This window comes from Sinocyclocheilus grahami, unplaced genomic scaffold (genome assembly GCF_001515645.1).
Source record: "Sinocyclocheilus grahami isolate Dianchi unplaced genomic scaffold, SAMN03320097.WGS_v1.1 scaffold85.1, whole genome shotgun sequence".
Taxonomy (NCBI): domain Eukaryota; kingdom Metazoa; phylum Chordata; class Actinopteri; order Cypriniformes; family Cyprinidae; genus Sinocyclocheilus; species Sinocyclocheilus grahami.
The window spans coordinates 2,310,814-2,335,235 of record NW_015505264.1 but is presented as its reverse complement, the minus strand read 5'-3'; the positions used below and the strand labels follow the sequence as shown (position 1 = coordinate 2,335,235).

At 37.5% G+C, this 24,422-nt stretch overlaps 1 protein-coding gene across 6 annotated transcripts; it reads right to left on the bottom strand.

Annotated features, from left to right (window-relative positions):
• Positions 1-1,660: 1,660 nt before the first annotated feature.
• On the bottom strand, positions 1,661-24,422 carry LOC107586746 (polyhomeotic-like protein 3). Of its 6 annotated transcripts, XM_016274251.1 has the most exons (15): positions 24,115-24,422; positions 11,152-11,355; positions 10,345-10,434; positions 10,125-10,271; positions 8,572-8,670; positions 7,751-7,997; positions 6,748-7,577; positions 5,844-6,003; positions 5,393-5,643; positions 4,730-4,862; positions 4,412-4,526; positions 3,379-3,475; positions 3,035-3,305; positions 2,661-2,853; positions 1,661-1,729 (listed from the first exon to the last, which is right to left on the bottom strand). In XM_016274251.1, the coding sequence occupies exons 1-14, from the start codon at positions 24,214-24,216 to the stop codon at positions 2,693-2,695; spliced, it is 2,907 nt and encodes a 968-aa protein (XP_016129737.1). In that variant the 5' UTR covers positions 24,217-24,422; the 3' UTR covers positions 1,661-1,729; positions 2,661-2,692. The 6 variants fall into 6 exon arrangements, with proteins under 6 accessions (XP_016129737.1, XP_016129740.1, XP_016129741.1 ...); XM_016274254.1 differs by lacking the exons at positions 1,661-1,729; positions 24,115-24,422 and adding an exon at positions 14,087-14,198 and having other exon boundaries at positions 1,797-2,853; XM_016274255.1 differs by lacking the exons at positions 1,661-1,729; positions 24,115-24,422 and adding an exon at positions 14,087-14,198 and having other exon boundaries at positions 1,797-2,853; positions 11,152-11,341.

The following is a 24,422-nucleotide window of genomic DNA, read 5'->3' as shown; positions in this document are numbered from 1 at the left end:
GCTCTGCTGCCCCCGCCTCTCGCTCTGAGGGAGACTGTTTACTTTAGCCGCATTCATCGTGAAACTTGCTAATTAGCACATTATAAGGAAAGGCGATTTGCAAAGATTCATTACAAAACATTATACTAACTTCTTCTGTAGATGAGGCTGGATCACGAATGATTCATGTGAACATAGAGTAGATCGGGGACGCATTCCCTTCAGAGACAAATGTAATCCACTGCGAGTTCAGCGGCTCAGATGTCGGGAGTAAATGACGACTGCTATGCTCATTATTACATCCAACTACAGAACACCTCAATCGCTTAGGAGTCATTCTTGTCTACATCTGCTCCGGCGGTGAAACAATGGCGGACTGATGACAGCTCACTCAGGGTGGGTCTAAGGTAAGACACCAGTCCAGTCTGTGCTGAAACGCTACTGTCAATCAAACTATCATGGGAGGGGCCTGTCTGTGTGACGTCACACAGACAGGCATCTGAGATCGGCTTGATTTGAGAAAAGGGAAAACATTTAACACGATTAAAAAAAAAATTCAGAAGCATTAAAATTTCATCTAATAGATATAAATTCACTTTTGTTCCAGAGGCTATACGTTTTTGCAATTCAAAGTTTTAGTAATTTTATTTCTTATAGTTATGAATGGAATTTATTATGAAGCATGTTGGGTTGTGTTTTTACTTATTTATCTCTTTGTATTGTCTAGGTCAGGGCTGTCCAAACTTTGAGGTATTGCCCTCTGGAAGAAGATTCAGAAGCATTAAATGTTCATCTAATAGATATAAATTCACTTTTGTTCCAGAGGCTATACGTTTTTGCAATTCAAAGTTTTAGTAATTTTATTTCTTATAGTTATGAATGGAATTTATTATGAAGCATGTTGGGTTGTGTTTTTACTTATTTATCTCTTTGTATTGTCTAGGTCAGGGCTGTCCAAACTTGGTCCTGGAAGGCCGGTGTCCTGCAGAGTTTAGCTCCAACCCTAATTAAACACACCTGAACCAGCTAATCAAGCTCTTACTAGGCATAGAAACTCCCAGGCAGGTGTGTTGAGGCAAGTTGGAGCTAAACTCTGCAGGACACCGACCCTCCAGGACCGAGTTTGGACAGCCCTGGTCTAGGTGATATCTTATGTTTGTATTAAGTTGTTGTGTGATGCTACTACCCTACTTTAATTGCCCCTTGTGGGATTAATAAGTTAACTTAAAAAAAAAGAAACATATCTGGAGGCTTTATGATGACTCATACCAAGCTCAGAGAAACCCTTACTAAATGACAGAAAACTGATTTATACACTACTGTTCAAATGTGTGGGGTCAGTAAGATCTTTTTTAAAACTAGATTTTATTGTATTTATTTATTTTTTATGTATTTTTTTCCCTGGATGACAAAGCTTATTTTTCAGCAGCCATTACGCCAGTGTCACACGATCCTTCAGAAATCATTCTAATATGCTGATTTGCTGCTCAAGAAACATTTATTATTAATGTTGAAAACAGTTGTGTTACTTAATATTTTTCTGGAAACCATGATACATTTTTGCATGATTCTTTGATGAATAGATTCATCATTTTTAATAGATTTTTTGTAACATTGTAAAAGTCTTTATTGCCACTTTTGATCAATTTAATGCATTCTTGCTGAACAAAATGATTAATTTCTGAGGAAAAAACAAAACAAATTACTGACCCCAAACTTTTGAACACATTGCCACATGTTGAAGATGCACCTGTAAAAGGACAAAAACAATAATAAAATCAACAAAGAAATGTGTACAATAAATGACCAATTCAAAGTTCCGTAACAAAATGTAGTTGGTTTAATTAAATAATCAAAAGTGGCACAAGAAATGTAATGTAACAATGAGAAACAACACTTGATGACACAATCTAGTACATAGCTTGCCTCAGCAAAATGCCTACAGTAGTTTCATAAGGTCTCATAAAAAAGGCACCTTTTCACTGCCTTGATTTAAAACGATTGCCTTCGGGTACCTTCTTCTTGTCTTATTCTTTGACAGTCTGTCTGATTTACACAGTACCACTGCGGAGATTTCACAAAATGTCATTTATATCAGTATCTCAAATGTCGTTTAAAAATGTTTATAAACTTGAAATGATTCGCATTTGTACTTTCTAGAGCCTTAGAAGACAAATATATTAAATATTACAAATCCTTCACAAAACATTTTTTTTTAATTTATACACACAGAACACTGCATTGTTATACATGTATACATATGGAATACGATAGGAAAATATATACAAAGGGACATGCACACAATAACAGCACTTCCGTTCTTGTCAAACCTCTCCGCGCTGTCACAGGAAGTGATCTCCTTTGCTTTCAGCCAAAAATATAAAATCATTGACCCTGATCATGATTACCCATACAAAAAAAGGAGACGCTAACAGTTCCCTCCTACTGCGATTAAATATACATCCTGTAAAACGCTCACAGACTGAGACCATTATATTGCTACCATGCTTTCAGACAGAGGCTAAGTTTACAAGAACTGTAAAGTTTGGCTAGTTTAGTTCAAGCAAATACATGTAAGCTTTCTCATAACAATGAAATTATCGCATAAATCTCTGAAGATTAAAGTGCACAAAATGGCTCTATTCTATTGGCAAGTGCTCTTATGGTCCACAAGGATATACCTAGCTTCTTTTGTGTCGCTGTTTCATTCTCTTTATCTTCCACCTTCTTTTAGGGAGTTGATGCGGGCACATATTTTGAGAGCGGGGCCGAGTTTGACATTCATGGCACTCATCAAATGGTCTTCGGTCAGAAGAAGCAAGGCCTGCCCGTCGATCTCTTGGGCTCTGAAGGATTCTGCGATGTCTTGACACCCTTAGATAATTGAGGTGGGTTAAAACAGTACTGTTAAAACAGTACTGCTAACATTCACATAATGGAACTAAGTTTGGAAAAAGTTTGTCAAGATAAATTTAATGTTAGCTTGAGAAAGCCTGGCTAACAGACAGACAGACAGAGATAGATAGATAGATAAATAGATAGGGGTTCTTTGTACCTGGTAAATTGGATATAAAGCTTGACACTTGATCCACCGACCACTGAGCTGGTTTTGGATAGGGGGAGACATCGGTGGGAGATACAGGATCTATGGGTGAGGTGGGAGCACTTCTCGTCTCCTCCACCGTTTGCCTGACTCTAATCTCTCGCTCTCGTTCCTGTTCCGTGTGTCTGCGGAGCCTGGTCTTCATTGGAGCAGCCGTCACATCTTCACCCTCGTGTGGCTGCTGCTGAAGGATTCTCCACTGCTCCGTGGTCTCATGTTTGGCCTAGATGGTAACAGAGTTAAGTATAGCACACAGATCTCAAACAAGTGCATTGTTTTACAGGCCTTGGACAAACCTGGTGGAAATTTTCCTCAGCACCACTGAGCTCAGATCTGTGGCCCCCCTCACTCACACAGCGCCTGAGCGCACGGAAACGTTTGGTGTAACTGAACCTGCAAGAAGATCGAGAAGGTAAACAAAGGTTGTACTTAGTCAGCCCAACATACTGACCAAAATCAGCCTTGCAGCTTGTAATGTGTGTCAAGGGTTGATGTTTATCACAAACCATGACCACATCCTGTCACAGTATGTATGTGTAAGTGTGTGAATCTTTTTAGGACAATGCTAGCTATTGGCTTTGAGCGCATGACTCACTATTCTACCATACTTAAATACAGTGCTCCTAAAAACACTTTTGTATACTTAAAAATGTATCAAAGTCATTGCATTAGAAACAAATAGAAAAAGTGGCATTTGCAAACAAATGATTCAGCTTTTGTCTTAGCTAACTTCACTTAGCCATTTTGCAATGACCAAGTTGTCATTTTTAGTTCCTCAATTTGACATATAGGTGTTCTAGTACAGTAACCACAGTTGCAGTTCACCACATTAACTATGAACCAAACAAATCCTTATTTTTGTAAACATTTCTCTTAAAAAATTGTCTTCAAAATATCGAGAAAGTCTTTTGGTTCTGTATTACTTTAATATAAACTCCACTTAGTTTGATAATTGCTGTATAATGAAATAACATTCATAACATTTATAGGTGTGTCCAAACATTTAATGTGGCCACTGTAAGCATGCATATTAAAAGCTGCTGAGGGAAATACCCTTTTCAACACCACACAAAGAGTCAATTTGACATGTGTTCTTTTATTCTTGACGAGAACTCTAGATACATGCAGGAAATCATGCTCAGACCCTTCCAGTTGTGGTTTCTGACCCCACTAAGCAAGAGATACGTTTGCAAGGGTGTTGATGGAGCAGTTGTTTGTGCCAGAATACAAGTCAGACACCCATCCATTATTGTGTCAGTTATACTAATAGGTCAGGTTGTTTATTTTATTCCATCAATGTGTTATTTATGTCACGTAATGGAGGAGTACCTCTTGGCACAGGATTTGGAGCAGAAGCGTTTGGAGCGTGGGAATGTTTGGGCAGTGCCTTTCCTCTTGCAAAATTGGCACTGCAGAACAAGCTTGTGGGACCGTCCGACACCATCTACAGTGAAAAAAATATTAGTAAAAGATGACAGACAGACAGATAGATAGATAGATAGATAATATTGATTGATTGACTGATTGATTGATTGATTTTGGCGGCCAAAAATTGTTTAGTTAAAGATTACATGGTATATTTGTAATAAATATGATGCAATAAACTACAAATACAAACTTAGAAAAGAAGGCAGATGTTTTACTTACTGTTTGTAACCACATCATCTGAGTCTGTGGAGTCCTCTGGAGGTTCTGAACTGGAAGGGATGAGTTCTGCTTCCCTCACACCATTCACCCCAGACTCATGGACAGGACCCACCATCAGAGACGACCTGCTCACCTGTGGGATTATTGTGAAATATTATTACAAAATATAATAAACATTTTCTATTTTAATATATTTTAAAATGTAATGTATTCCTGTGTTGGAAAAGCTAAATTTTCAGCATCATTACTATGGTCTTCAGTGTCACATAATCCTTCAGAAATCATATATCATAATATATATATATATACCGGTATATATATATATATTATGATATATGATTTCTGAAGGATTATGTGACACTGAAGACCATAGTAATGATGCTGAAAATTTAGCTTTTCCAACACAGGAATACATTACATTTTAAAATATATTAAAATAGAAAATGTTTATTATATTTTGTAATAATATTTCACAATAATCCCACAGGTGAGCAGGTCGTCTCTGATGGTGGGTCCTGTCCATGAGTCTGGGGTGAATGGTGTGAGGGAAGCAGAACTCATCCCTTCCAGTTCAGAACCTCCAGAGGACTCCACAGACTCAGATGATGTGGTTACTATATAAATATTATACTGATATCAGTGGTTGATAGACATTTTGTTTACCGGGAATGGCTCCAGTCCTTCCTGTATGATAAATCCTTCCACCAGATGTGTTAGAACCAAAGGTTTGGCTGCTTCTGATGGTTGTTGAGCCTCTGTAGCCTTCACCTGACTGACGGTGGGAGGCTGAACTGGTGGCCTCTCTAACACAGGGTGAAATTTTGGAGGAAAGCAGCTGTCCACAGGGGACATATCTAATGGCTGAGTGATGGAGGACTGGATGGGTGACATGTCAGAGGACAGGCTGGAAATTGCTAGATGAAGATGAAGACAGTTGTGATATTACCAACAGGGTATATAAATCCTGCTTCAGATTTCAGGAGACTTTATGGAGTTCTCAGTTATATATTGAGGTATGAAATATCTCAGATGTTTCTCCTAAAACATTCAGGTAAATTGTATATATTTAATGAGAAATATTTGACTTTTCATTGCACACTATGACTCTATATACCTGAGTGATTGTCTGACTGGGTGGACATTTCCTCACACTGGTCATCTTTCTCAGCTGGCCATGGTGCGACTGAGGTCGAGAGTGTCTCATTCTTCTGTGACGTCTTGATCTGGCTGTCAGTCCTTGAATCCTCTGTGCATACTGTCATCTTGTCCAAGACCTGAAACGGAGAGATTGTTCACGTCAACATATACTCACTAAAGCATTACTGTAAAACAATATTACGATAGTATCATTGAGATACTATTATAGTTATATTAATATTTAGAAAGTTTTTAATTTGTATATTTTAATTTGAGTTAATTGTAGTAATGTTTTTTAGCTTTTTTGTTTAAATAAGTCAATATAGTTTTTATTTATTTTTATTTCAGTTTTAGTTTAAATTTTTAGTATATCAAGCTAAACTAAATGAAAATGGAACTAGCTGAAATAAATAATTTCTATTTATTTTCAGTTAACGTTTATATTATAATTTAATAATGAAAATGTAATAAACTTTTTTTTTGTTTTAGATTGAATTAACTATAATAACCCTGCTGGAAAAAAAAAGTTATTTTAAGAAGTAATGATAGACTGATATATCGCCCATGAGTATTAATCAGATAATATTTGATATTTCACCATTATGAGACTATGAGCATTGGATTATATCTGACTGATTGGCCAGTTATCAAGCGCTTCCCCTTGCATTGTTTCCAAAAAATGTTGTGTTTATTTAACTTCAGCAATTTATCTATGTAACATTTATCATCATTAAATTGTCTTTTTAGCATTAATTCGGCCACACTTCTCTCTAAATATCATAGTATCGGGCCATTGAAAAATCCATATTGGTCGCCCACAAAAAGTAAAGTTCTTTCAAATGTATCCTAAGAAGTTTGAAGTTTGCACTGTATTTAATAACCTTCTCCGTAGTTTCGCTTGATGGCTGATCTACGGTGACAGGCTGGGTGATTTTCTCTTGGGGTGCTGGACATTTCAGATCTTGAGGAGTCTGTTCTGGTACTTCTCCCTCCTTCTGCTCTTGCTTTCTATCCTTCGGCTCTTTCGACGTCTCGGATGTCTGTGTTGGACTCTGTGAGGTCAAAAGAGACTGCAGCGGTGCGAGAATGCTGCTGGTGGACACCAGGGGCAGCACTGGAGACGGAGGGGATGCCCTTTGAGGAGACGCCAGCAGTGGGGTGGTGATGAGAGGTGTGGCCGCAGTGGTTTGTCTGGAGGGCGACAGCTGCACCAGCTGTGGGCATGGGTTTGGAGTCCGTAACGGCTGGGCGGGACACTCTGGTTTAGCGAGCACAGGCGAGATGAGTGGCTTGGATTGGATGAGGTCGTGGGGCGGGGACACAGTAACTGTCTTTGATTGGCCGTTGGTGCACTGGGCAGATGCAGAAGACAACGCGATCCTCAGCAGCTGTTTTGTAGCCAGTAAGGACCCACCGGGTGAGGAAGACCTCAAGGGCAAAGTCAGGGTATGGGGTGTGAGGTGAGACCTCGCGGGGGAAGGAACGGTGATGGGCACTGAAGCGCTCTGCGCCGACACGCTTTGGGATGACTGGGTGGACGGGCAGCGCTTTAACTCTGGAAGAGGCTTCTTTGGTGTGGCGGGGGGAGAGTTTGGGGGCGTATGCCTCTGATTAAAGGGGTGCTGGGGGATGCTGATCTGGCTGTGGGGCCTTTTGAGACTGTTCAGCTTCTGCTTCGCTAAGGCATGGGCCTGTGCAGGTGCATACAGGGCTGGAGAAAAATGAAAGAATAAGAAACAAGAATCAGCTGGATATTCTCACATTGTGAGAGATATGTTGGAAATTTTGGTCACTTCATGTGGCATTTTGCCCCAAAACCTCATTACTTCTTTATACTTGATGACATAGTAAACCACTGTTCAAGATATGTATGCGTTCACTTACATGGAGGTGGAACCGTAAGATGGCGAACGGGTGCTTTTGTTTGAGCTGTTTGAGATGCTGGGCTTTCTGTCTTAGTAGCTACATCCTTCCCTGGAGCATTCACTGGCTGGCTGGGTCTCAGATGGAAGGTTGGTAATCTTGAGCATGAAAGAGGAGGGGGTTGGCTTAATGTTGTGGGCTTTAGTGGTAAGTTTGGAGGGATGGTAAGGGTGCCAGGTGGAGGTGGACGGAGAGTCAGACTCTGGAGCTGAAGAATAGAGACAGAATGAAAGATATTGATGCCATAAATTCTGGTTTTGGAAGAACACCACATGTAACAGAAACCAGATGAACACAGATTTAAAACTTCAGAAAAAAATATGTTTTTTGGCTTTTACAGTTATATGCTACATTAAAGTTAGTTAATCTACAAATGGAAAAAATTGTCATCATTTGCTCACTCTCATGTCATTACAAACTTGTATAACTTTCTTCAGGAAGATGTTTAGCAGAATATCTGAGCTGCTCTTTTCATATTTTTAAAATGGACACAAAAAAGCACAAAAATACAATAAAAAGTTCATATGACTTGTCAGCGATATTCTTGCAAAGTCTTCAGAAGATTTGAGAGTAGAGGGGAATTTTCAGCAAATAATAATAACAAATAATTTTTTGGAGCCCCATCAGTCACCATTTGTTTTTATTGTGTAGAGATTCTGCTCAATTTCTCAAGTAAATTCAGGTGGGTAAATGATGACAAAACATAATTTTTGAGTGAACTGTCCCTTTAAATTCAGAAGAACGGATGTCTTTATCACATGATCAGATATAATCAAGCTCACCTGTGTGGAGGGAAATCGAGGTGAGGAAGAGGAAGGGGTGGAGCAAGAGGAGGAGGAGAGGGCAGGTACATCAGGCCGCACAGCAGACGTTAGAATCAACTGCCAGATGGCAAGCACAGAGAAGGAGAGAAATGCAAGAGAGAAAGAAAAAGAGAGAAGGTAAAAAGATAAAGAAAAAGTTCCAGAGGTGCAGAGTAGAAGGCTGTCATTTCCTGCCTGTTGTGCTTTTGCTGTGTAGGTGTGATGGTGAACTTCACAGCACAGTGAAGAGCTTTTGATGTGGTCGAGTAAAATCTGTCCTCATCAGAGACATGCAAGCATGCACCCTGTGCAGGCCTCTATACACTAACCCTCTGCTTGTTTAAGCCAATATGTCTGCTGGTCACACTAGACCATGAGCTGAGAAAAAATACAACCTGTAGACATTAGTTATGTGTGCACAGCACACACACCACCAATCAAAAGCTTTTTTCAAAAGCAATTTTGAAAAAATTTTTTGGAAATCTGTTACGCTCACCAAGGCTGCATTTTTTTAAATCAAAAATACAGTAAAACAGTAATATTCTGAAATATCATTACAATTCTAAATAACTGTTTTATGTTTTAATAGATTTTAAAATGTAATTTATTCCTGTGATGGAAAAGCTGTATTTTCAGCATCATTACTCAATTAGCTCTCAGTGTCACACGATCCTTCAGAAATCATTCCAATCTGCTGATTTGCTGCTCAAGAAACATTTCTTTTTATTATCAATGGTGAAAACAGCTGTGCTGCTTAATATTTTTGTGGAAACCCTGATACGTCGTGATTCAAATGTTTGGGGTAAGTAAAATTTAAAAAAAAGAAAAAGAAAAAAAAATTACACTTTTATTTAGCAAGTACGCATTAAATTGATTAAAAGTAACCGTAATTCCATTTATAATGTTACAAAGGTTTCTATTTCAAATAAATGCTGTTCTTTTGAACTTTTTATTTAATCAAAGAATTCTAATAAAAAGGTTTCACGGTTTCCTCAAAAATATTAAGCAGTAATAGCAATAATACTTGATAATAACCAAGCACCAAATCAGCATATTAGAATGATTTCTGAAGGATCATGTGACACTGAAGACTGGAGTAATGGTGATGAAAATTCAGCATTACTTCACAGGAATAAATTATATTTTAAAATTGAAAACAGTTCTTTTAAATTGCAGTAACATTTCACAATAATGCAGTTTTTTCTGTATTTTTATCAAATAAAATACAGTCTTGGTGAGCATGAGAGACTTCTGTCAAAAAACAGTACGACACTTTGATGCAGATACGAGCAATAAATACAACATTAACAAGGACTGTGAGTAAACAGTGCAGTGGGTCACAGGACGCCCTTCATATCTGCGTTCACTAAGAGTTGAGAAACCAGCAAAGTTTCCATTTGAGTGTGAAAGGGGGCACGTCTTCTGTTGCATTGTGGGTAAAACTGTTAAAGTGCATGTGAGGAACTGAATTTGCAATGATGAGAAGTTTAAAAATGCTGCAGAACAGGACACGATGACACAGGTTGTCTCACCATCTGGGCCCTCAGAAGCATCTGAGCCTGACTTGTACTCGGGCTCTTCCCCAAAAGCAGCGTTTGAGGGGAGATTTTACGAGCAGTGCTTGGATTCTGACTTCCTCTTACAAGAGGTGTTGATCCAGGAGTGTTGGGAAGAGAAACCTGAGAGAAATTAAACAATAAATGTCATGACAAGAGAACAAACATTACTTCTTCTATGTTGTTGCACACACACCGTTTTAGGGCTCTGCTGTGATGATGAAGCTTGGCTGACTCTCTCACTTGGTGAAAAAGACGGTGCCAGTCGGTCCCCAGACAGATTGACCTGGAGGAAGAGATAGGAAGTTTTATGATGATAGAAGAAAGTGGTTAATTTTATTATAAAAGATGAAAAACAGTAGTAACAAACAGTATTATAAAAAGATGTATAAATATGAAATCGAAATGTTATATTAAAATTACATTTTACATGTTATGGATTACTTGCACAACTACTTCCATGTTTTTTTTAGACAGTTTAGGCTATCCGGAAACAGCGTTCAGCGCACCTAGTTACTCATTAGAATGCAGATAATTTTTTTTTATTTATGCAGATACTTATTTTGTCGGTTGATTATAAACAATGAATCATGTTCTCTGGATGAACATGAATTTGCTGAATTGTTCCTGTAAATATATAAATTTCCTTTCCCAATGTGGATTCTGAATAATGAAATAAAATAAAATGTAGTTCCTCATGAACCTGCAGCTCATCTTCTTATCAACTGTGTTTTTACTTACTAATCATATTTTCATTTACAAATGAATCTGACTGATAAACAATATTTGCATGTGTGCTTATACCGGTCTTTTAAAATAGATAAATGAATACAGTACCTTCCTCAGATAAATTTAATGATGCTAAACTCATTTAAGTCATCTTACACAGTTACTGTATGTGTTGACAGCACAGATACTTTGAATATTAATGAAAAGGGCCAACACTTCACTTTCAAAGGGCAGAAATGATACACAAAACTGACCATGGTTTGAACAAACATACCTGCACTACTTTTCTGTTGGTGGGGGTGGGTTGATTGTGGAAGGTGGTTACAGATGTGAGCGCAGGAGGAGTTTTTGGTGCACCATTGGCCTGATGGGAAGGGTTCACCGCTGTGGTGGTCGTGGTGTTAACTGTGCTCTTTGCAGGTTCTGCTTTAGTTTGGGGCTCCTTGTCCATTGTTCCACAGAATCTGGACACAATAAGCTGAAATACAGTTGACTGTAAATATGTAAGTGTACTAAAACTCTACTTCAAGTCAAAATATCGACCTTGAAGTTTATTCCGTTTGTAAAATCCACGTCCCAGTGCAACTGAATGTAGTAAACTATAGATATCCTAAAGAACTACAAATATGTCAACCACAGGCTGGTCATTTGTCTAGGGACTCAAGCTGAACATGCAAATTTCCATCAGTTTTCTTGTATTTGCTTACAGGGCCTGTCTTCTAATAAACTTTGCACGAGAATGAAATGAAGAACATGACTGTTGTGGAAACTGACAACCTTGCAGAAAGGTCTTCTGAATTTCATTAATCAGTGACAGGAGAGATCTATTATAATTATGTTTTATAAGTGCATTTGCATGCATAACAAATAAAAATCTATTCACATATATACATTTTACCACTATACATAAAAATATGGTGAATGTGATTTCACCAAGTGCAACATCCTGGAACAACATTCCAATCAACCAATCAGAATTTAGGGATAAGTTAACAGGAAATGTTCATTTTCGCCTTACAACCAGAGTTAGGTGCTTCTACACCCTTGTTATTCAACCATCATTTCCCTCTGATTTTAGGAATAAATTATGGGTAGGGTTAGGTTTAGGGGTAGGGATAGGGTTAGGTCTATATTTTTGGACAATAATGTTGATCCAGGATCAACAAAAGATGTTGATCCAGGAACATGTCTTACTTGGCAAAATCACGGTCACCTAAAAATATATCTACACTATATAAAGAAAACAGCCTTTCTATTCTAGATGCCTTTTATGCATGATATGAAAAAAAAATGTCCACACTACATACATTATTAAAGCAACAAATATATTTAAATTTTATGGGATTTATTTTAGGTGCATTAACTAATAAGTTGATTCTGTTCAGTAGACTAACTTTAAAACAGGAGTTGGGCATGAGTGAAAATGTTACACTTTTCAGTTCTAGCTGAATTTCTATCAGGAACTAAAGTTCAGATTCAATACAATCAGCAGAACATAGGAATATCAACTGTTTAATTATAATATATTCTATATGTTCTATTGTATGCTATATATGTACAGTATATAGAGTAGAAATGCACATCCGACTTCCACTAATAGACAAGACTCAAACAATGTCTGAATTGTGCATTTAAAATTCTGGTTATGTGCAGAAACAAATACCAAAACTGAACAAAACAGTATGGAATCTGTAACATCTGTGTATTACCTACGCCGTAAAAAATCCTTTTAACTAAAAAGAATGTCAAAGTGTTACAGCAAAAACCATCGATCGGTTAAGGCAATTGTAAGTTACCTCACCATATACGGTGAAAATGGTATCATAGTTTAAAAAACAATACATGAAAATGTACATTAAAACATGTAGGAATTATTTATAATTTTCATAAAATATATATGTTACATTAAAGAAATAAGTATATAATACAGTAAAACGCTGTTAAAATGGTTTTTTCCCATATGTAAAAAAATATAAAACACCTTATAATTAAGGGGAAAGCAGCATTTCAATGCAAAACTCATTTGTGGCATTCTTTAATTTTGTTATAAGTTATGTTTTGCATTTTATTAATATATACTAATCATGTAACTGGTGTTACGTGCTTGTGTGGGTAATTGGGCTACAAGTGGCCACAGATGCTTGATAGGTCAAATAAGCTAAAATATGTTGGATATTAACAGTACATCATTTAATAATATGTACAGTCAGGAACTGTAAAATATACAATCACCAAACACCTCCCGTAATGCCTGTAATATCATCATTGCATTTTTACAGTAAAGTTCTGGCAACCACAGTTGTTTATTTTACAGTAAATTTGACCACAAATGTACAGTGTATTATTATTATAACTCACACCATGCCGCAACTGAACAAAGATGAAGCATCTGAGCATTTCTGCTTAAAGCAAGACAATTTGGCTACAATAATAGCCTAATGTAGCCTAATATTGCGCCAGGCCTGCACAGCGAAGACGAATAATGCGCTGCGCTTTGTTTCATACGAACCATAGAAATAAAAATCCCGTGTGTAAAATAAGCATTCGTGTAGTTATTGAACATGAAGGTTGTAACCCTCTCTCCGTGCAATAACTGTGAAACCTCAACGACATTAATGGACACATACCAGGAAGCGCCGCGCGCACAGGTGCCAGGACGCCACGCGTGTTTTCAATGTTTATGCGCGAGCCGCAGTCATTTGTGAATAGACACCCACGGTGATTCCCAAAAACATCCGCGTATTTGTCATAACATTTCGACGGCCTATGACGGAGCTGCAGAAATCGCAAAAAAAAAACAAATGCACAGGTCCTACAAAAAGCCCACTGAATGCGACGGCGGCTTGCGGAGTCTGTGCATTTACGTCTTATGCTCATTCCGCGGGTCATTATTTTGGTCATATATTGAAAATGGGCGTGTGTTCGTGCAGTGACAGCTAGAGCCCTCTGTCCGTCCCTGAAGACCTGCACTTCCCTAAATTATGGCGCGGCGTGATGCATATAAAAGCAGCTGCCTTTTATCGAGCACACGAAATGCACACGGCGTAACTTGCTGCGCATCGAAATACACAAAATGAAAGTCAAAAGGGAAAACGATGATGCTCTGTGCGCGAGCGTGCGCTCCTCCCTTTGCAACCGAGCCGGTCACGGACCTTGCCTAAACATCCTTCTTTTTACAACTGATTAATGAGCGTTCAAGATAATCCTACCTGTCCGAAGTCAACGGGGTAGTTCTCCCATCACACACTGACCGTTTTCAGCGACTGCTACAATCCCGTCATGTCCTAATGCGTCAAAGGTAAAAGTAGCGATAGAAATTCATCAGGGCGGTGAATGTTACAGCACCGCTTACAGTGTAGGAGGACCGTACACGCTTCTGTCATTGAAAAATACGAGGAAATGTACACTCTGCAGCAGGCATAAAATGCTTATATTTGTGCACGTATAACCCAAAACAGACTCCATCTCTATATTATACATTGCTGCTTTGGCCATTGTGAAGCTAATAATAACCATAACAATAATAAAGCTTCTCCATTACTGAGAGATTGAGTTAATGAGCTCTCTTTGGAAATACTAATGTACGGCTACATAACGGCATATTTTAACTTTTAGTCAACCAAGCATTATTGATTAGCCTATGCAGGCTATCTTCTATTTTCCTCCTCGAAAATGGTTACATTTCCATATTTTGCCCCTGTAAAATAGTCTACTTAATAAAAGCTAACTTTAGTTTAGAAATGCAGTAGAGCAACGCTTGTTATAGGCTACATTTAATTTAATTTAGAATAGCAAGTCCAACCACAACAGACTGCACCGCAAAAATTACAAAATGTATTTTAAAAATGTACAAAAATTAAGTAAAATAAAATGAATGCACCTTTATATTATTATTATTATTATTATTATTATTAATTAGTAGTAGTAGGCCTAGTAGTTGTTGAAGTACCGGTTACTATGCGTGGTTACTATGGTTTACCGTGAGGTCACCAGTGGCCAGTGTGCCCTGCGCGCTCAGTAATCGGATCAGACGCTGTTGACGGTTGTCCACTAAACTTTACACGCACGGTCTTTATACTTTCTCTTATGTGAGAAGATCTGCTTTATATCACTGGTTGAAACCGGTGCATTACGGTTTATCAATGGAATAAGGAAATTTGCACATCATCGGTGAGAGCAGGTGAGAGCTCGAATGCCTCAATATGCCGGACACGAGACTTATAAAGCCGAAACCTGTTGCAACGAAACCTAAGCATGTGAACATGAAAGCCAGTACAGCTGAAACCACACCTGCAGTCAGAACCAGAGATGTCGGTCACCGCAAAAACAGGACATCAAGCTGCCCAAGATGCACCCGTGACACCGAATACAAACCCAAAGCAACGGAGAGAAGCAAGAAAGCAATACAGGCGAAACCGGCCGAGATTTCAACGAGGTCCAAACCTGCGAAATATGCACCGAAGGAACAACCAATGCCAAAAACATATTCGCATGCGCTTTCTGAAATCCACAGGTAGTGCCAGTGGAAACATATGGTGGATCAGGTCTTAATCCAAGCATCAGCAGTAAACGGTGTAGTTGCCATAGAATCCATTAGAGCTTGTTTTGTTCACTCAAATAATTACTTTTGATCACTGACACTTTCCTATTTTTTTGTGTGACAGTCAAAAGGCATTTACAGTATTTGCACCAAACCCAAAGAAAAGACAAGACATTCAGCAAAGTAGGTATATTGTGATGCAGCATCTCACTCTGATTTCTTTTTCTTTCTTTCTTTCTGCTCACTCACTGAATTCTTCTCACTCTGATTTCTTTTTCTTTCTTTCTTTCTGCTCACTCACTGAATTCTTTGCTGTTTAACAGAAGCAGAAGCAGAACTGGCAGCTCTGGAGGATCTGCGCTTGAGTCGGGCCATGGGTTACATTTCCATATCTCCTAGTACTGTGGGTAAGTCATTCAACCATGTCAGAAAACAAATTTGAGAAGCCATAGAGTCTTGTTTGATAGGAATCAAATAAAAAGAATTGGTGTTGTGACCACTAGGGGGAGTTAAAGTTCCTTTTATACATGAATATGTGGATAGGTCTGGCACAAGCATAAAAGCAGTGAGTGTGGAAACTGATAAATACTTTACATTATCCTGGGTCACCACATTTGGCACAGTCAATTGTTTCTACATGTGCTCTTCAAATAGAATACATCAATATTGTCTGGTTTAACCATGTCTGCTACTTTCCCAGGTGGGTGCTTAACTCTGGAGGAGGTCAGGGCAAAACAACAACAAGAAATGCAAATCAAGAGAAGACAAAAGCAGGCAAGACCAAAATGATAAGCAGTGAACCAAAACTTCTCCATATATAATAAGCACAATGATCTGATGAATGTCTTCTTCCCTTTCAGGTTAAAAATAATGGTTAGAATACTGCCGACAACAGATGAACATTATATTTCTATCTAGTTTGCCTTTTAATTTTAAAAGTGCAGCTAATCTCCATGGACTTCCTGATGTGACCTTATGTTCTAAATCTATATTCATTCAGTTTTTGTGAAATGTATGACTTGTAGGTTTGTTCTGAAGTCTGGGTTGCGAGATATGATTTAAATGCAAATACTCCCCATTAGAGAGTAGACTGACAAATAGGTTGTATATTAAAATTAAAGAATAATTTTCAGAATATAATGACAGTGTGTTTGTTATATACAGTGCACACAAATGTTTCGAAAACAGTGTAAAATAATTTTTCTTTCTTTTAAAATTTGAAGTGATAAAAACACATTGTGTTATTACAATTGCAAAGCATGGTGTAGTAATTCAGCTTAATTTGGTCTATTATTTCATGCAAATGGTCCTCCTGCTGATCTGTTTTTCCTCTGTTTCTTAGCAACAAGGATTTTTCTCTCTTTGTTTTGTCCTATGTGTACATTCTGGGAGCTGTCTGCTTTGAAGGCTCCAAAAATATGAACCAGGGTCCTGTTGCCTGGCAAGAGGAGAGTGACAGCATAATGAAAGGTAGACGATAGGTGAGGGCAAATAAATTAATAAAATAAATGATTAAATCGGCATTATGGAGCTCCACTCTTCCCTGGCAAATTAAAGGAATAGTTCACTCAGAAATCATTTTAAAAAATGCTGAAAATGTACTTACCCTCAGGCCATCCCAGATGTAGATGCGTTGTTTTTTCATCTGAACAGATTTGGAGAAATTTAACATTACATTACTTGCTCATTAATGGATCAGTGAATGGGTGCCGTCAAAATGAGAGTCCAAACATCTGATAAAAACATTACAATAATCCACAAATAATCCACATGACTCCAATCCTTCAGTTAATGTCTTGTGAAGTGAAAAGCAGTATGTTTGTAATAAACAAATTAATCATTTAGGCGTTTTTACCTCATCGCTTCTGGACAAAATACCAGTCCATAATCCATAATAACACCTCCTCCAATGAAAGAGGATTCATCGTTGAGCAAGTGATGTAATGCTGAATTCTCCAAATCTGTTCCACTGAAGAAACAAACTCATCTACATCTCGAATGGCTTGAGGGTGAGTACATTTTTGGGTGAACTATTCCTTTAATCTAGTGAGTCTCAGTCCCTTCATCAGTCATCAGTTGCCGCACAATACAGTTTTTCACCTAGTGTCAGTAATGTTCGGCCATGTTGTTTTTAGGTCACATTTAATAACTTGTGTTTACACTGCACATAATTCATAAACCTTGACTGTATTGCTTTAAGGTTCACAAAGATATTAAAAATGTTTCTCTTGGATCTCTTTCTGGATGAGTTGAATCACTTGTTTTGCCTCCAGGTCACTTGACCTATTGCTTTTCAAACCTTTGCAACTTTCCAATTCACTTTGAAAACAGCAGAGAAACTGTTGTTGTTTATTGCCATGCATTGAAACTCTCTTAAATGGTTTCTCTGAGAGTCTGGGAGTAATGAAAAGTAAAAGGCAAAGGCCCCAGAAGGACATTAAATTAGTCTCAGACAGAACGAAAAACAAACACAAAATAGCTTTCCGGGAAAACATGCACAGTGGCCAACCTGTGTTACATAAATTTTCTTAATGGCCTTTAAATACCCTTAAATGGTATTTTTGCTTAAATAAAAGAGATTTAGTTAAAGGAATATTATTTTATGATGCTTACATTCTTTCTTTCTACCACACAGTTGTACAAAAGTCTAACCAAGAGGGTGTTTCCTCTGAATTGAGTAATCCAGGCATAGGTCGGGGTGTGAACAACATGTTAGCAGCTAAACTATAGAAATGCAAACCTTGACGCAAATGAAAGTCAAATTAGAGCCATTTGCCTTATGCTAATGTCCACATGGAAAAGGACACAAAGAAAAAAGAGAATGCAAATGGATGTCTGAAGGTATCCTTACAAAAAAATGTAAACAAATAAAAAATATTCATGCTCACAATATATTGCATGATTAGGACCTGTGAGGCCACTACATCCATTAAAGGGGTCATATGATGCGATTTCAAGTTTTCCTTTCTCTTTGGAGTGTTACAAGCTGATTGTGAATAGATAAGATCCCTGAAGTTGCAAAGACTAAAGTCTCAAAACCAAAGAGATATTCTTTATCAAAGTTAAGACTCTGCCACGCCCCCCTAAAACGGCTCGTTCTAACACGCCCCCACATATCTACCTCACTATGTGGAAATATTTGCATAATGCGCCCAAATGTGCACGCAAAGAAGGCGAAGGAGGGACTTTGTAGAAAACGAAGCGTTTGAGAGAGGCGGGGCATAGAGGACCTACAATAATGTACAGTATTTGAAAAATTATGTGTTTTTTGAACATTAAAGCACAGTGTTGATGCAGCCATGTCAGGGAGATGCTGTGTGTTTCTAGGCGAAAGCAAAAGCACTTTATTTGGCCTTCCGAAAGTAGATGCATTTAGGAATATTTAAGATTACTTACAACAGAACAGCAATGCATTTTATGGACTACCGTTTCGTGAACCTAGGAGAGGAGGTAATTCTGATTTTGCTATGACAATCTGGCGCTTCTGAATCAGCTACTGTTTTGTTATAAGTATTTGCTATTGACTGTTCAAATGCAGAGTTTTGCGCATCGTGTGTGTGTGTGTGTGTGTGTGAGAGAGAGAGAGAGAGAGAGTCACATCACATCAGAGTGGAGTCAGCTGTCTTAACCGTGGCTTGTGTACTGCAAACACATACCAGCTTCATCACTGTGTCTGTCACGCGACTATGTTCCCCTTTCGGGCTCTGTCTTTACATTTATTTTGAAAGATGAAGCTCGCGATTATGGTAAGGGGCGACGAGTGCTTGCGGTGTTCGGCCAATCACAATGCACTGGGTCAGCTGGCCAATCAGAGCAGACTGCGCTTGCCGGAAGGGACTGCGCTTTATATATATATAAAGATTTAGTATCAAGTGGTAAATACTCTTAAAGTGTTGAAGGTAAATAAAAAGCTATGAATGTTTACAGTTACTTAATACCAGCTGGCCAATGCTAAGCACTATGGCATAATTCCCCCTACTACACTGAAAAACACATGATTTACATATACAAAGGCCAAAGGATGAATAAGCAAATTAAGCTGTGTGTTAGTCACAGTAATGTGAGGAATACGACTAATAATAGTGCTGCAGTATGTGGATATGACTGATAAAAATATATATTGGCAATCTAGTAAATTATTAAGAATCAGTGCAAAAAAAAAAATCACACAAGGAGACTAGGGCTAGTTATCAGACAGGAAAGCTGTCACAAAGGCTATCTTAGTAATTATAAGGTTTAGAGTCAAAAGTCCAATTTAAAATAGATTAAAATCTGAGAATTGTGCTTTCCAAATTAAAATTTCAGCAGCATAATATTTCTACTATATTCTTGGCTACACATTCAAGCAAAAGTATACTATGCAATTTACACCTACAAATGACTATTTCTAATAGTAATTAAATCATTTTTTTTATTGCTATTACATTTTGTTAATATACCCACTCTGAGAAATACGGTGGGACTATTATCATGGTCCCCTGGTGTTTTCTTCGTTTTAAAATGACTTGATACATTTGAATCATTTCATATTTTTTTTGCTCAGTTAGCCTGTGTTTATTAAGCAACAATATAAAAAAAATCTGTTTTATAAATGTCTGCACAAAGACACACCTTTACCAAGATTCACAATAATCCGTGTATGTTTACCGCATATAAACCCTAGATCGTCAGACAGACTTCTACTCTTGCTACGGTTGCTATGGCTGTGGTCGGTAGAAGCGAGCGAATGGCAACCCCCCCCGCAATGAAATCTTCTCGAGGGGTGCCTTCACAGTTTGTTGTGAAATGTGAAAGTGTCATAGGTGTGGGAACATATGGGGGTAGTCCCGCAGAGGTCTCTGGCACGAGTGAATGTCATTACCAAGGCAGAGGGGGGAGGGGCGGAGCTCTGAGTAAGACCGATCAGAGGGGCGGGGCTTTGAGAAGAGGGCGGGGCCTCTCGCTGTCAGAGGGGGTGTAAAGTCTATTACATAGCTTACAGTCATAACACATTACAGATATGATTAATTTGTGAGAAGATTGCGCTATCATTGACGAAACACAACCGTTTTAAAACAACGAGACTAATACTATTAACCCTTCCTGGAAACGAGTGTAGGGTCTTTAATTATAATTAAAGAGTTAATTATAAAATAATCTTATAATTATTTAAAAGAAACTGTTTTGTGAATGACATGGGAAATTTCTATTCTTTCTATTTCTATTTTCTTATTTTATATTGAATGTTTTCATTTTAAAGGGTTTAGCGATTTTGTTGTGTGTTTTTTGTAATTTTTTATATATATATGTTTTTTATTAATGTTTATTTCTTTTTATTTTAGTTATTTTAGTTCATCAAGAAAAATTAGAATAGTCACTTTCGCAACTAGCTGAAATAGAAAGTTTATTATATTATTTTAAATTTTATTTTATTTCAGTTAATGTTTATTTTATTTCAAGTAGTTTTTTATGGCTTTGGTTTTAGTTTTGGTTTTAATTTTAGTTAAAGGGTTACTCCACCCCAAAATGAAAATATTGTCATTTTGTCATTAATTGAATTGTCATTTGGAGTGGAGTAACCCTTTAACTAAATCCTGGTTAAATGTCTGTAAAGTTTTTATTAATTTAGATTTTATTGGGTTAATTAATTTCTATTTATTTCATTTTAGTTATTTTAGTACAAATAAAAAAATACTGCCTTAAAACAATATTTTAAAAAGAATAAAAAGCGTTTATATATATATACTGTAGATATATATATTTTTTCTCCCAATTTAACATTTATTTTAAGTTACAAAAATGTTTTAATGGTCTTAGTTTTAGTAAACTACAATAACCTTGGTTCACATTTTATGTTAATGCAGAAATTTCAGTTTATGCCATGTCTGTGATTCATAAATCAATTTTACAAAATAGATATTATATTATTAAATAAATATTTAAATCATGTGGTAAGTATCTCTTATTTGCAATATATATTAATTTAGAAATTAGGAAGTTAATGTATTGGAGTACAGCAAAATATGAGAAAAATTCTATATTTTCATAAAAAAATAAAGCATTTTTAGCACCATTAAGATTTAGTTGCATTTTAATACCATAAAGCATTTAATTAATAAATGTTTTATTTATTTATAGTTTATAATTTATTTATAACATTATGTATACATTTTGTACAATTAAAAATGTTTTTTTTTACATTACAGTCATAAAAATAAGATGATTTCTTAATCGTAATAAGTAAGAAAGGTAAGTAGTAAATGTAACAGTGCAAAAAAGCTTAATAGGTTACAGGTTTTTTTTGTTGTGAGATAAAAAAAAATCCAAGAAAACAAATGACGAATCTAAGAAAAAGGGGGGAAAAATAAAATATATGTACAGTATATATGTTTATTTTTCCTTTTTCTTAAGTTCTTAATAAAGATAAATGTAACAGTGCAAAAAAAAAGCTTAGGTTACAGTTTATTTTAAATAGATTTTTAGAAATGTTTTGAGTGGAAAGTTATGTCTGTGATTCATAAATCAATTTTACAAAATAGATATTATATTATTAAATAAATATTTAAATATTATGCAATATTTTATATGAGATCAAAGTAATGTATTATATTTGATCGTTTTAATTTATACATTTTTTTCTAAATATTTCTTTATCTTATTACAATTTATTTTAAAACATTTCATAAAAGGTGCCTGATAAGTTTTACTATTTAATAGTACTATTAAGTACTATTACTATTAATTTACTATATATTATGTTTTTTTTTAATCATTAGTAATCTGTGATGCTTGTTTTGATTTCTCAGCCATCTGGGAAGTGTTGAAGACTTACTATGATCCACATATAAAAGCACTGCATTCCTGACACTTCCTCTGTGTATCTTCTGGTCCCCGAAGACAGCTTAGCTATATCCATAAACTACATTATGGCAACTCCTGAGAACAAGCGCCAAGACCTCCCCAAGGAACAGGCACTTCTAAAAGTGCCATTAAAAAGGTTGAAGCGAGACAGAGCCGTAGACGGCACACCCATAAAGAAACGTGTGATGGCTGCTCTCAATTTATCCTGCAAAAAGATCCCAGAAACCTCTCTCGGCTATCAGGTCTCAAAGGCAACGAACAAAATGGAGGCCAATCCGGATCTGAGTCCTGGTTTGAAGCACACTCTAGCGCAGTTCTCGCTGAGCAGCCAGTGTTCCCTCGGTGGCCCGGCTGCGTTCACTGGCCATCATGAACAGTATAAGATAGCGCCCCCTCTGGCTCAGGGAGGTATGGCAGGGGGACCCGTTCTAGTTCCCCCTGACAGCTCGACAGACCTTGTCCTCTGCTGTCTGGAGGGCGAATCCATCTACTGCTTCTCTGTAGGAGGCGAACTGCGTCTTTGTCTACCCCAGCTGCTCAACACCGTCCTGCGGGAATTCTCGTTGCAACAGATCAACTCTGTGTGCGACCAGCTGTATTTGTACTGCTCCCGCTGCGATGCCACACAGTTACACATCCTCAAAGTGCTGGGCATCCTTCCTCCAGGGACCCCATCCTGCGGCCTCATCACGCTGACCGATGCCCAGCGTCTCTGCAACACCCTGCTGCATCCGGGTGAGGAACCCTCTCGTGAGTCACACAAAGGGCATGGTGATAGAGAGGAGTATGAGAAAAACGGCGAGGAATCTGGAGGATTTTGGGTGGAACACCAGTGTCTGGGCAAGTGTCACGGCCTGTTTGTACCCCAGCTTTACTCCAGCCCGGATGCGCACTGTATCTGCTGTTCCCAATGCCGGATGTCATTTTCCCGGATACAGACTAGACTTTCTGTTTACATTTAATATATAATATTGATACTTATTAGATATAATATACCTCTAGAGACAATAAAAAAGTGCAATAATGTCTAGCAAACAAAATTAATATTAGTTTTGTCTATCTAGCTATCTATCTATCTGTCTGTCTGTTTTAACTATCTATCTATCTGTCTGTCTGTCTGTCTGTCTGTCTTCACAATTTTATGATTATATATGGAACCAAATGCACATAAACACACTGTAATGTGCATGTGACAATGACCATGTTAAGGTCAAGGCAGGAAGACTAACTGATATTTGACTATAATTGAACCTTATAGTCAAATCTTGTGTATTTGAGCTGTTTCACAAGGTCACAAATGAATCATGTAATTGTAGTGCATTAAGAGTGACCGTCCTGCTCATGTCACTTCGTAAATAGCAGCGTAGATTAGAGTCCTCGTGCCATGAGCGCCATGTGATGGCCCAGACAGCACACCCTTCCCCAACCAGAGGCGTCTGGAGCTCTCGCACAGGACTTCACATGTAAATGTATGAAAGAGTGTGTGTGTGTGTTTTTAAATAAACCTGTATTGCTTGTTTTGTTTCTAAGAGACATACACCAAACCGTTCCTAGCACTGGTATACGGTTTCAAACGTATGCTTAGAAAGGCTCTATTTCCATAGAAGAACCATGTATCGAGTGAAGAACAGTTTCAGGGCTGTGCTTCGTAGCCACAGCGGAGGGACTTTTGAGTACGTGTGAATTGAAAGTGTGAATGACCATAAAGGACATTTTTGTCTCTACATTGTGTGGGTGTATGTTTTATATATTTTTAAAGGTCCACATGCTCTTAAGCATGCATGTGGTGTGCAAGCTGGTCGCTGAGGCTTTATGATAGATCAGATGGCCTATTTCCATTAAAGCAGCTTACGTTACCGGCTGTTGATGGGAGAAACATCCATATTTCCTCCAGTATTCAGATTCAAGTTTCTGTTCTATATCAGGGAGTGCAACATCACCACACGGCCTGTAAAACATGTCAGAATGAGAGAGTTAATCCAGGATGAGCTTTCACAATGATATAAAGTCTTATTTACATATTTCTAGATCTGGCTTGTCTATTGGAATAGAATGAATCATAAGAACTAAATGTGTGTGTGCATAAAGGTGTGCAGAAGTGACACGGTTCATACTGGTGTGCTTTAGGAGGCTGCTTTAGCAAGTAAAGGGATTAAATCAATGTT